Consider the following 12,500-nt stretch of genomic DNA (forward strand, 5'->3'; position numbering starts at 1 on the left):
TTTTTTTTAATTTTCTTATTATTTCACAACATAATTAACCCTTTTTTTTTTTTATTTAGAATTTTTAATAAATCAAAAAACACCACAACAACAAAATGGATATGATTGTGGATTATATGTTTTATCAATTATTGAAGAACTATTAAAATTAATTATTAAAGAAAATGAAAATAATAAGGGTGAAGAAAATAAAATTTCATATAAAGATTTATTATTATCAGAATTTACAAATGAATTATTATTTAAAGAGATTACACCAAATTATATTAAAGATAAAAGAGTTGAAATTTTAAATACAATTTTAAAATTAAAAAAATAATAATAAAAAAAAAATAAAAAAAAAAAATAAACATTATCATTGATAATTTTATTTGTTTTTATAATAGATTTCTTTGTTTTAACCATTGAATATTTTCATTAATCATATATTCTAAAGTTTGAGATTTAAAATTTAATTGGTTATTTGCTTTGGTTGAATCGATTACAAAATTAACACTTTGAATACAAGAGAGGAAGAAAGATTGATAAGGTGTTGGACGTGGTTTTGATTTCGATGCTTTTGTAGTTTTAAAATCATCATCCGCTAAAGAATCGGTTGCTTCTGATGAAATTGGTTTAATAGTGGTTGAAGTGGTTGTGGTTGAAGTTCTGCCAAACCATTTGGCCATTAAATCATTCATTTTACCTGTTAGAATATATTTCAATGGGGAAACGGCAACAACAGGTTTTTCAATCGAGAGTTGAAATAAAACTTGTTCATAAAGTTCCTTCCAACTGATCAATGTACCACCTATACAATAGTCACTTCCATTTGGTGCAACCTGTGCTGCTGTTATATGAGCCTTGGCAACCTCGTCCGCTGATGAAAAGTTGGTTTTACCTACGCCCACTGACACAGTTTGAGAAGCTTGATGAGCGACCATTAATATAAACGAGCCAACACTATTTTCATCATATTTTCCAATGATAAAGCCCGGTGAGATGATCACCGCCTCCAATCCCCTACGTATGGCATCCTCCACATATAGCTCGCCAATTCTCTTTGTACGCGAATAACCAGACCTTGGTAGATTCTCTTTTGGGCATTGTTCATTGATGATTCTATCTTTTACATCGTAGCATGCTATTGTGCTTGTGTAAATCAATCTTTTTACACCCTTTTTGAAACATGCCTCTACAACATTGGCAGTGCCATTTACATTGGTTTCGTATTGTTGAATTTGTTGTTCCTTCATTGATTGTTGTGATTCACTTGCATCTAAATCAATGAGAGCTGCAGCATGAAAACAGTAAAGACATTCATCTGGTATACCTTTTAACAATGATTTATAATTTGTAACATCACCTTTAACCAATATCAATTGATCTTGTTTATTCAATCTCTTTGCTATTGAATTTAATTCTAATACTTTATTCTTATTTCTATATAATGCATAAACTTGATATCCTTGAATTAATAATTGTTCAACTATATTACATCCTAAAAATCCAGTTGACCCTGTTACAAAACATTTTTTATTATTATTATTATTATTATTATTATTATTATTATTATTATTATTATTATTATTATTATTATTATTGTTATTTATATTTATATTTTCACTCATTCTTTTTATTTTTTTTTATTACTTTTTATTTTTTATTTTAAAATAAATTAAAAAAAAAATAAAAAAAAATTTAATTTAAAAATTAAAAAAAAAATTAAATAAAAAATAAAAAGATTTTTTTTTATGGGAACACACAAAAGGCGGGAATTTTTTTTTTTTTTTTTTTTTTTTTTTTTTTTTTTTTTTTATTCCGTTTTGCAACCAAATGACTGGAAATAATAATAATGAAGAAATAGATTTATTTGGTCAACTTTTAAAATGTCCAATATGTTATGACTTTTTTAATACTGCAATGATGATACCAAAATGTTCGCATAATTGTTTGTATTTTGGGAATAAAAAATAAAAAAATAAAAACATATTCTAATTTTTTTTTTTGTTTTTTTTTTTATTTTTTTATTTATTTATTTATTTTTCAACTTTAAAGATTGTTCATTTTGTATTAGACAATCTTTATCATTTAAAGAGTTTTGTCCATCATGTAGGATATCTTGTAATGCTACCCAATTAGTTAATAATAGACAATTAGATTTAATAGTTCAAAATTATAAATCATTAATAAAAGAGATTTCAAAACAAAAACAATCTTTACAAAATCAACAAAATCAAATACAAGATCAAATACTATTACATTTAAAATTAGAAAATCAATTTAATCAACAACAACAACAACAACAACAACAACAACAACAACAACAACAACAACAACAACAACAACAACAACAACAACAACAGCAGGAGCAAAAACTACAACAGCAGGAGCAAAAACTACATGAGCAAGAAATAATACCATGTGGTAGCAATAATAATAATAATAATAATAATAATAATAATAATAATAATAATAATAATAATAATAGTAATGCCAAGAATAAGACACCAACTAGAAAGAGGTCATCAATATCAAATGAACCAATATCACCACCACCACCATCACCTTCAAATACAAGTAAAACAACCAGTGTAAATAGTTCTCAAAATTCAATAACCACCACAACTACAACTACAACGACAACAATGACATCACCAAATAAGAGATCAAAAACCACACCTCCTTCGACACCAATAGCTATAGTTACAAGATCTCGGAGTAGGAATAGTAATAATAATAATAATAATAATAATAATAATAATAATAATAATAATAATAATAATAATAATAATAATAATAATAATAATAATAATAATAATAATAATAATAATAATAATAATAATAATAATAATAATAATAATAATAATAATAATAATAATAATAATAATAATAATAATAATAATAATAATAACAATACCAACGCCAGTAATATTGAAATACAAAATACTTTTAATATAACATCTAGTTACAGTGAAAACGATATTACACCAACATCAACACAATCACCTCCAAAATCATCATCTTTTTCATCTACTAAATCACCTTCAAAAGAACAAAAAGTTGTATCAAATGCTAAACTAATAATAGATGTTGATGAATTTAATGATAATAATAATATTATTTTAGATAAAAAAGATGTTGAAAAATTAGAAATTAACAATAATAATAATAATAATAATAACAATAACGATAATAATAATTTAGATACAAAAGAGGAGGAATTAAAAGAAAATAATAACAATAATAATAACAATAATAATAATAATAATAATAAAGAGAATAAAGAAGAGGAAAAAATTGAATGTCCAATTTGTAATATTTTTATAGTATCAAAGTATATAGAAATTCATGCAAATGAATGTTTAGCAAAAGGTGAAAAAGAGGAGAAAATATTTAAAATGAATCATAGTAATAATAATAATAATAATAATAATAATGGTAATACAACCAATAAATCATATTTACCAAAAATGGCATATTCATTAATGAATTCAAAACAATTAAAAGATTCATTAACAAAACTTGGTTTAAAAACAAATGGTGATAGAACAGCTTTAATTAAAAGACATAAAGAGTATATAACTAGATATAATTCAGAGGTTGATAGTTTATCTCCAAAACCAATATTCGATATAACTTCTGAACTTTATCAACTCGAAAAAGAGAGAGAAAAAGAAAAACAAAAAGAAAAATCTTCGCAATATGTTGGTATAACTGATTCAATTGATAGAGAAAAACATTTTGAAATTTTAAAAAATGAAATTTTAAATAGGAATAATAATAATAATAAAAAAAATAATAATAATAATAATAAATCATTTCAACCCACTACCACAACTTCTTCCACTACTACCACAATCACAAATTCACACTCAACCACCACTACTAGTAATGATAATATTGAAAATAAATCACCAGAGGAAGATGAAGATTTTTATTCATTGTAAATAATATTTTTTTGGAATAAAAAAAAAAAAAAAAACACATCGATTTCATAAATATTTTTTTTATTTTTGTTTTTTTTTTATTTATTTATTAATATAAATTTATTTATTTTATTTATTTATTTATTTTTTTAAAAAAAAAAAAGTCCTAAATTGGGGTTTTTAAGTTTCATTTATTTTTATTTATTCATTTTATTTTATTCAATTATTTTAAATTATAATTTTTTATTTTTATTTTTTTTTTTACTTAATTATATGATATTTTACAAAAATTGTGGGAATTTGTGTTTTTAATTATTAATTCATTAAAAAAGGTAAAAACAAGCAATATGTTTTGAAAAGTTAAAAAAAAAAAATTTAAAAAGGAATTTAATAATTTTTTTTTTTTTTTTGTCCCACAGAGGAATTGTTCAAACCAAGAGTACTAATAGTTCCTTTTTTTATTTTTTTATTATTAAAAAATTTAAAAAATTATTTGTTGATATAAAAAAAAAAAAAAAAAAAAAAAAAAAAATAATTAAAAAATCATTTGTGTTTAGAAAAAAAAAAAAAAAAAAAAACACATACTACAGCTTATTTATTATTTGTATAAAAAAAAAATAAAAAAATAAACAAATTTATTTGTCCATATTGTTATGTGAGTACAAACAAATAATTAAATAAATTATATTCACACACTCACACTTCACACATAACACCACAAACAAATTAATATCATTCACTACTCATTTATTTTCCCACTCTTTTTCATTATTATTTCTTCTCACACTAATTTCAAAGTACCACTACCATTTTTTTTTTTTTTTTTTTTTTTTTTATTATTATAATAATAATTAACAAAATTTTTTAATTGTAAAAACACTCAACTAATACTATTATTATTGAGATATTATTGTTTTTTTGTATTGTTTTTTTTTTTTTTTTATATTGAACACACTTTACAAAAAAAAAAAAATAATAATAAATTACTAATAATCTTACCTTCAAACTATATTATAGTTATTTATTTATTTTTTTTTTTTCGAAAAAAATATTATTATTAGTTTCTATATGATTTAATATTAAAAATGCTAAATTTTATAGTTTTATTTATTTTATTTTTATTATGTTCACCCTCTTTACAAATTAGTAAGTAAAAAAAAAAAAAAAAAAAAAAAAAAATTATTAAATCAATACTAACAAAAAAAAAAAAAATTAATAAAAAAAGATATAGAAACAGGAGAAAAACAACCAAATATTTATAAAAATTATGATATATCAATACTTAAAAAAGAATATGAATCAATAATTAAGTAAATATTTCCAAAAAAAAAATAAAAAAAAAACTTTTCCAAAAAAAAAAAAAAAAATTAAAAATTTTCTAATCAACTTTTTTTTAAAAAAAAAAAAAAATAGAGATCATAATATAAATGATGTTGATTATGAAAAAGATTTATCAAATATATATACTCAATTAAACAATATACAGTTTTCAAATATTACAAATTTTAATAATTTAGGTTAGTATATTTTTATTTTTTTTTTTTAATTTTTTTTTAATTTTTTTTTTTTATTTTATTAACTCTATTTTTTTTTTTAGATTGGTTTTTAAATTTAATTAATAATCAAACAAATATTAATAATGGTATCGAAAACAATAGTAATAATAATGAAAATATTAATGAAAAATTAAATATTGGTATAATTGTTTCAAGTTTTGAAGGAATGTATTCAACATCTGGTATTGGTACAGTTTATTCTATACTTTCAGATTTTTTAGTAAAGACTGGTAAATATAATGTTACAGTAATATATACAAGAGATGATCCACCCGAGAAAAAGAGTTTTTATAATTGGAAAGTCGATCTTAAAGAGAGAGGTATCAATTTAGTTCATTTACCATCATCTGTGATTAGAGTTGATAATCCATTGTTTGTTAGAAAATCCTATCAAGTTTATCAATATCTCAAGACTCAATCATTTGATGTTTTACATTTCCCAGATTTTGAAGGTATGGCATATTATAGTTGTTTGGCCAAAATCAATGGTGTAGAGAAACAATTTCAAAATGTTACCATTGTAATTGGTCTTCATGGTCCATCTTCTTGGGTTAGTAAATCAAATACAAAAAAGGTCTCACTGGATCACGATCAAGTTGAATTGGATTTTATGGAAAGAAAATCAGTTGAAATGGCCGATATCATTTGGACACCAAGTAATTATATCGTTAGTTGGTTAATAAAAGAGGTTGGTTGGACAATTCCACAAGAGAATCTTTATCTATTACCTTTTCTTCCACCTCCATCTCCATCAACTGCAATCACCAACAATAAGAAAACTTCAAGTTCAATTAAAGAAATTGTATTTTTCGGTCGTTTAGAACAAAGAAAAGGTATAGTTTTATTTTGTGATGCTTTAGATCAATTGGTTTCAAATTCAAATTATAAATCATTATCAAATTTAAAGATTACATTTTTGGGTCGTTCTTCTGATATCATCGTTACTGAACCAAATGGTGGTGGTGGAAAGGTTGATGCAATTTATTATATTAGAGATCGTTCAATTAATTGGCCATTTGAAATTAAATATTTAGATGAAAAATCATCAAGTCAAGCAATCGAATATTTAACTGATGATTTACATAAATTGGTAGTTATTCCATCATTAGAAGATAATGCACCTTATACTCTCTATGAATGTCTTTACAATAGAATACCATTCATTGCTTCACATCAACTTTCAATGGTACCACTTATTGAATTAAATGATCAATCTACAGTACTCTTTGAAATTGATTCTAAATCATTATCAGAGAAATTAGATCAAATTTTATTAAATGGTAAACATTTAATTGGTCATCCAATCATTTCAAAAGAAAAATCAGAATCTGCTTGGTTAAAATTTTATTCAACTACAATTTTTACAAATTCAATTAAAAATAGAAAACAATTTATTTTAAAATCAACACAACAACAACAACAACAACAACCATTAGTAACAATATGTTTAACTCATTTTAATAGACCAAACTTTTTAAAACAATCAATTGAATCAATTGAAAATCAAGATTATAAAAATTTTGAAGTAATTTTAGTTGATGATGGTTCAACTTCAATTGAATCAATTGATTATCTTTATTCATTAAAAGATAAATTCAAAGAGAAAGGTTGGAAAATTATTATGACTGAAAATAAATATTTAGGTGCTGCTCGTAATACTGCTGCCTCTCAAGCCAAAGGTAAATATTTAATGTTTTTAGATGATGATAATTATATGTATCCAAATGCAATTTCAACCTATGTTTCAATCGCTACAAATACAAATGCCAATGTTGTTAGTTCACCACATTCAATATTTAATTCAACCAATACTCCAATATCAAATGATGTTATTATTCAAAGACAATGGGTACCATTAGGTCCATCACTTTCCGTTGGTCTCTTCAAGAATTGTTTTGGTGATGCAAATTTCTTTATTGAAAAGTCATCATTTAATTCAATTGGTGGTTTCACTGAGGAAGTTGGTGTTGGTTTAGAAGATCATGAAATTTTGGCAAAACTTGTTATTCAAGGATTTAAACTTTCCGTTTCAACTGAACCATTATTATACTATAGATTCCATGATTCAGTCAATCAAATGATTTTTACAACCGATTCAAAATCAAATCAAATGCGTTATATTCGTCCATTCTCTGAAATCCTAAGTAATGGTCATGTTCCAGTACTCAAGGTTTTAGCAAACAATGCAATTCATGCTCAAAGTAAACGTGTTTTGGTAAACACTTGTAATATCACGCTTTCATCGATCCATCCAAATTATGGTCCAACTTCTGGTGGTTCATTGGTATCTATTAGTGGTTCTGGTTTTAATTGTGGCATTAGTAATGTATTGTTTGGTGGTGCTGCATGCTCAAATCCAAAGGTTAAAACAGATGGACTCTTAACTTGTACAACTCCTTCCTCTGATAATAATGGTCCAGCTGATATTGTTGTCAAAGGTTCTGATGGTAGTACCGTTACATTAACTGAAGCCTATAACTATGTTTCAACCATTGCAATTACTTCATGTGCACTCGGTGCAAACAATGGTAATTTCTTTAGTTGTGATATCTCTTCTCCAGTTGATACTTCAAATAGGCCTTCATGTAGTTCTCTTTTCTCTTCTGCAACTTTACAAACTTTGGGTAGTTCTCCAAGATGTGAATATACTGCTTCAAACATTCTAATGGTTACATTGGGTAGTGGTGAAAGTGTATCAGTTGGCCAACAATTGGAATTTTCTCAAGGTGGAATCACTTCAAAAGATGGTAGTAAGAATAATTATCAAACTATAACATTGGAACCACCACAAGATTCAACTCCAGTGGTAGATATTAAAGCTCCAAATGTTTTAGATTCATGTAGTCCATTGGTATTAGATGCTAGTCATTCAAAAGGTGGTAATGGAAAAGCATTAACCTATGATTGGTCGGTTAGTGGGGCAGATACAAACACTCAATTAAATAATCTATTGGATCAAAATAATGCAACCATAACAATTCCAAATGATCTTTTGTCATCTGGTCAAACTTATACTTTTACACTTAAAATCACAAATTGGTTAAAGAAATCTGATAGCGCAAGTGTTTCAGTAACAAAGAAAGAGGGTGAAGTTTTAGATGTAACAATTCAAGGTCCAAGTATTCATCGTATGGGTGCAATTGATCTAACTCTTAAAGGTAATGCTTCAGTTTCAAGTTGTTCAGTTGATGGCGCTTCACAAAACACCAACACAATCAAATATAAATGGTCAATTGTTCCAGAGATTCAATTGGCAAGTTCAAAAGATTATACAGGTCCAACTTTAAATATTCCTTCAAGTAAATGGGTTTATGATACAACTTATGTTATTACATTAACTGCAACCTCTGGTAAAGAGACAAACTACGATAATGTTACAGTTATCATTTCAAAGAAACCAATCACTGCAGTAATTGATGGAGCCGATAAAGAATTCCCATTAAATACTTTAATAACTTTAGATGCTTCAAAATCTTTTGATCCAACAACTACTTCAACAGTTTCCAAAGAACTTGATGATTCAACCTCTACACAACAACAATCATTTACTTATGCATGGAGATGTATCAATAAAAGTGGCAAAGATTGCGGATTAAATTTAGAATCTGAACCAATTATTACATTTAACTCTTCAAGATTGAATGTTGGTGTTTTCCATTTCTCTGTTGATGTTACCCCAAATGGTGATGCCACAAGAAGTGGTTCTGCTAGTGCCACTGTTACCATTGTAAATACTCCAGTAATTGATGTTATTATCTCACCATTACCAACAACCATTGATCCAACTCAAAAATTGGTACTCTATACAGTAGTTAGTGGTAATGATGCATCTTCATCAAATTTAACCTATGAATGGAATATGCTCGAAGGTACTCTTGAACTTCCATTAAAACAAGCCTATAGTACCCCAATGAATAGTAGAAATTTGGTATTAAAGGCTGGTGCACTCGGTTCAAAAGTTGTCTATAGATTTTCAGTAGATGTTAAAAATAAGAAAACTGGTGCCACTGGTAAAGCAATGGTAACATTCACCACTGAAGCAATCCCCCAAGGTGGTGATATCACTTGTTTAACAACAAGTGGTGATGTTACCGATACCTATTCAATTACAATGGGCGATCAATGGACTGATAATTCTGGTATTAAATCCTACAATTTCCGTTATCGTGTAGGTAGTGGCCCAGCAATCGCACTAAGTGAATCCTCCTCTGATAATTCTATCTCTACAATTCTTCCACCAGGTCAAATTACAATAATTGGTTATGTAACTTCAAATGATGGTATCACTGCAAGTAAATCATGTAAAATTCAAGTAAAAGAAGCAAGCAACATTGAGGAAGCAATCAACTTTTTAAGTACAACTATAACCAATCCAGATGTTTCACTTTATCAACTTAGTGTAGCATTGAAAATTGCCAATTCATTGGTTCCTGAAACTTTGAGATTAGCCAAGGCATCATCAAAGAATGTTGTTTCAGAAACTGATGAACAATTCCAAGTTATAATGCCAGAAACTCCACAATCTGCAAATAAAGTTGTATTTTCAAAGAAACCAACCAATCCATACCTTGAACAACAAGAAGAAACAAAACAATTTGATCAACCAACAGTAAATAAGAAGATGTCAGCAGCTGCAGTTGCCACTCAAATATCTCAATTTAAAGCCAATGGTATTCGTCAAGTAATGGACCAGGTTGTTAAACAAAAAAAACAACTCTCAAACTATGGTATTTCAACAGTTGTCGATTTGATATCAACCTCTACAGATACTTCAGCAGTTGTTCATCCATCAACTCTTAAAGAATCAATGAATATTATGAAAGTAGTTAGTCCAATGATGGTTAAATCACAAGTTTTACCAAGTGATTTCATTTTATCTGTTAACTATTTAAGTAATGTCAATCAACAAGTCATTGGTCAACAATCAAATATCACTCAAGGTAAAACTGCACCAACCTATGCTGATATGGTTTATAATGTTTCTTCAGACATTTTAGTGGTATCCAATTCATTGGCAGATGGTATTCTTCAAAGAACTGCAATTGGTGAAGAACCATTTACAGTTGCAAGTGATAAAGGTTTCTCGATTACAACATTTAAAACTCTACATATGGAATTAAGTAAGAGTGGTCAATCGATTGGTTTCAAAAAGGATGATGAAGGTCAATCTCTTGATGGTGAAAAACTTGCTTTCACTCCAAAATTCAGTATTCCATCAAGTGTTTTATCAAAGAATAAATTAAAACAAACCTCTGAAATCACTGGTAAACTAATTACAGTTCCATCAAATATTCATTTCAATCATAAATCTGATCAAACCATTTTCCCAAAAACTGTTTCACTTGAACTTTTCAATGGTGGCTCTCAATTATCAATCAATGGCCTTAAAGATCAAATTATCATTGATATGGGAAAACATTCACCACCAAAAGATAAAGAATTTAAATGTGGTTGGTGGAGCTCCAATAAAAAAGAATGGTTAACAGATGGTTGTTCAACCCATAAAGTAGATGGTAATATTCAATGTAAATGTAACCATCTTACAGAGTTTGGTTTAATTGAATTTGCAAAATCCTCTCAAAACATTTGGATCATTATTGGACCAGTAGTTGGTGGTGTTGTATTTGCAGCTGCAATGGTTGGTACTGTTGTATTGGTAAAGAGAAAGAAAAACAAAAACAAAAAGAACAAATCAAAGAAAACCAAAGAACAAATCAACAAAGAAAAAGAAGACAAAAAGAAACAAGCAAAAGAAAAGAAAGAAGCTGATAAATTGGAAAAAGAAAATAAAAAGAAAGAAAAAAAAGACTCCAAAAAACAACAAAATGATAATGCTGAAGCCTCAGGATCTGGTGATCTTCCAATACCAAAGAATAAAAAAGATAAATCCTTTGGTGATGAAAATGATGTTCAATATATTCTTCAAGAGTTTAAAGATATCTTTGCTGAAGCTAAAAAGAGAGAACAACTTAAACTCTTGAAAAATCATCAACCAATTTCACCTGTAACTTCAATTGGTAATGTATCAAGTACAACTTCAACTCCAATAACTTCTACAATTCAACCAGTTATTGATGAATCTTCAAGTAGTAATAATAATAATGATAACAGTAATACAACAACTACTACAACAACTACAACTACTACAACAATAAATGATAGAGATAAAGCAGCCAAGACAATTCAAAAGGCATGGAAAAATTATTGTAGTATCAAACAACTTAAAAAAGAAGCTGAAGTTGAAGAATTACTTGAAAATATTGGTGAATTGTTATCTGATAATGAAAGAGATCCATTTGAAAATTATCAAACATTAGATACTCAAATCGATGATGATGAAGATAATGATCAACCACAAGACGATAACAATAATGAATCAAACGAACAAATTGAATCAAATGAAGATATTGAAAATAAAGATGAAGATGTTGAAAATAAAGATGAAGATGTTGAAAATAAAGATGAAGATGAAGAAGATCAAATCGAAAATTAAATATATAAAAAATTTTAAATAAAAATAAAAATAAAGAAATAATAAAAAAAATATTATTTTTTTAATTTTAAAATAATTTCTTTTTATTTTTATTTTTTTTTTTGATTATTTGTTCGAAAATATAAATTGTTTAAATAAAATATCTTTTATTTAATTTTTTTATAAGGAATAATAAAAAAAAAGAACAATAGAAAAAAAAAAAAAAAAAAAAAGTAAAAAAGATTATTAATAATAAAAAAAGATATAATATAAATGGAGTTACCGGATTTTATTTTGCCAAAGTTGAAATTCTATATTATTAATTTGACTTTTTACTATTAATATTATTATTATTATTATTATTATTATTATTATTATTATTATTATTATTATTATTATTATTATTATTATTATTATTATTATTATTATTATTATTATTATTATTATTATTATTATTGTTATTGTTTTTATTTTTATTACTATTAGTAGTATTATTATTATTTATTATTATTATTTATTATTATTATTTATTATTATAAAAATATGATTTAATAATTTCTATCT

General features: G+C 25.6%; 5 protein-coding genes across 5 annotated transcripts in view; 3 read left to right on the forward strand and 2 right to left on the reverse strand.

The window, feature by feature from the left end:
- The window catches only part of senp8 (sentrin-specific protease 8), a gene marked incomplete at both ends in the record, with an annotated part of 807 nt that extends 488 nt beyond the window's left edge, over positions 1–319 (forward strand). The window contains one exon of the mRNA XM_636876.1: positions 60–319. Within this exon, the coding sequence (XP_641968.1) occupies positions 60–319 (260 nt within the window). The remainder of the gene's footprint in view (positions 1–59) is intronic.
- A 58-nt stretch (positions 320–377) lies between these two features.
- Positions 378–1,610, reverse strand: DDB_G0278797 (hypothetical protein; the record flags this gene model as incomplete). Its single annotated transcript, XM_636877.1, has 1 exon — positions 378–1,610. One exon carries the CDS (start codon positions 1,608–1,610, stop codon positions 378–380), a length of 1,233 nt encoding a protein of 410 aa, XP_641969.1.
- A 205-nt stretch (positions 1,611–1,815) lies between these two features.
- Positions 1,816–3,929, forward strand: rad18 (SAP DNA-binding domain-containing protein; the record flags this gene model as incomplete). The annotated part of the gene is made up of 2 exons (XM_636878.2): positions 1,816–1,930; positions 2,038–3,929. The coding sequence occupies 2 exons, from the start codon at positions 1,816–1,818 to the stop codon at positions 3,927–3,929; spliced, it is 2,007 nt and encodes a 668-aa protein (XP_641970.2).
- A 1,064-nt stretch (positions 3,930–4,993) lies between these two features.
- pgtD (IPT/TIG domain-containing protein) lies at positions 4,994–11,957 on the forward strand (the record flags this gene model as incomplete). The annotated part of the gene is made up of 4 exons (XM_636879.1): positions 4,994–5,054; positions 5,134–5,218; positions 5,322–5,425; positions 5,506–11,957. The coding sequence occupies 4 exons, from the start codon at positions 4,994–4,996 to the stop codon at positions 11,955–11,957; spliced, it is 6,702 nt and encodes a 2,233-aa protein (XP_641971.1).
- Positions 11,958–12,484: 527 nt separating this feature from the next.
- Positions 12,485–12,500, reverse strand: part of crop (Luc7 family protein) — a gene marked incomplete at both ends in the record, with an annotated part of 1,548 nt that continues 1,532 nt past the window's right edge. The window contains one exon of the mRNA XM_636880.1: positions 12,485–12,500. This exon is cut by the window's right edge and continues 485 nt beyond it. Within this exon, the coding sequence (XP_641972.1) occupies positions 12,485–12,500 (16 nt within the window).

This window comes from Dictyostelium discoideum (assembly GCF_000004695.1).
Source record: "Dictyostelium discoideum AX4 chromosome 3 chromosome, whole genome shotgun sequence".
Lineage (NCBI taxonomy): Eukaryota > Evosea > Eumycetozoa > Dictyosteliales > Dictyosteliaceae > Dictyostelium > Dictyostelium discoideum.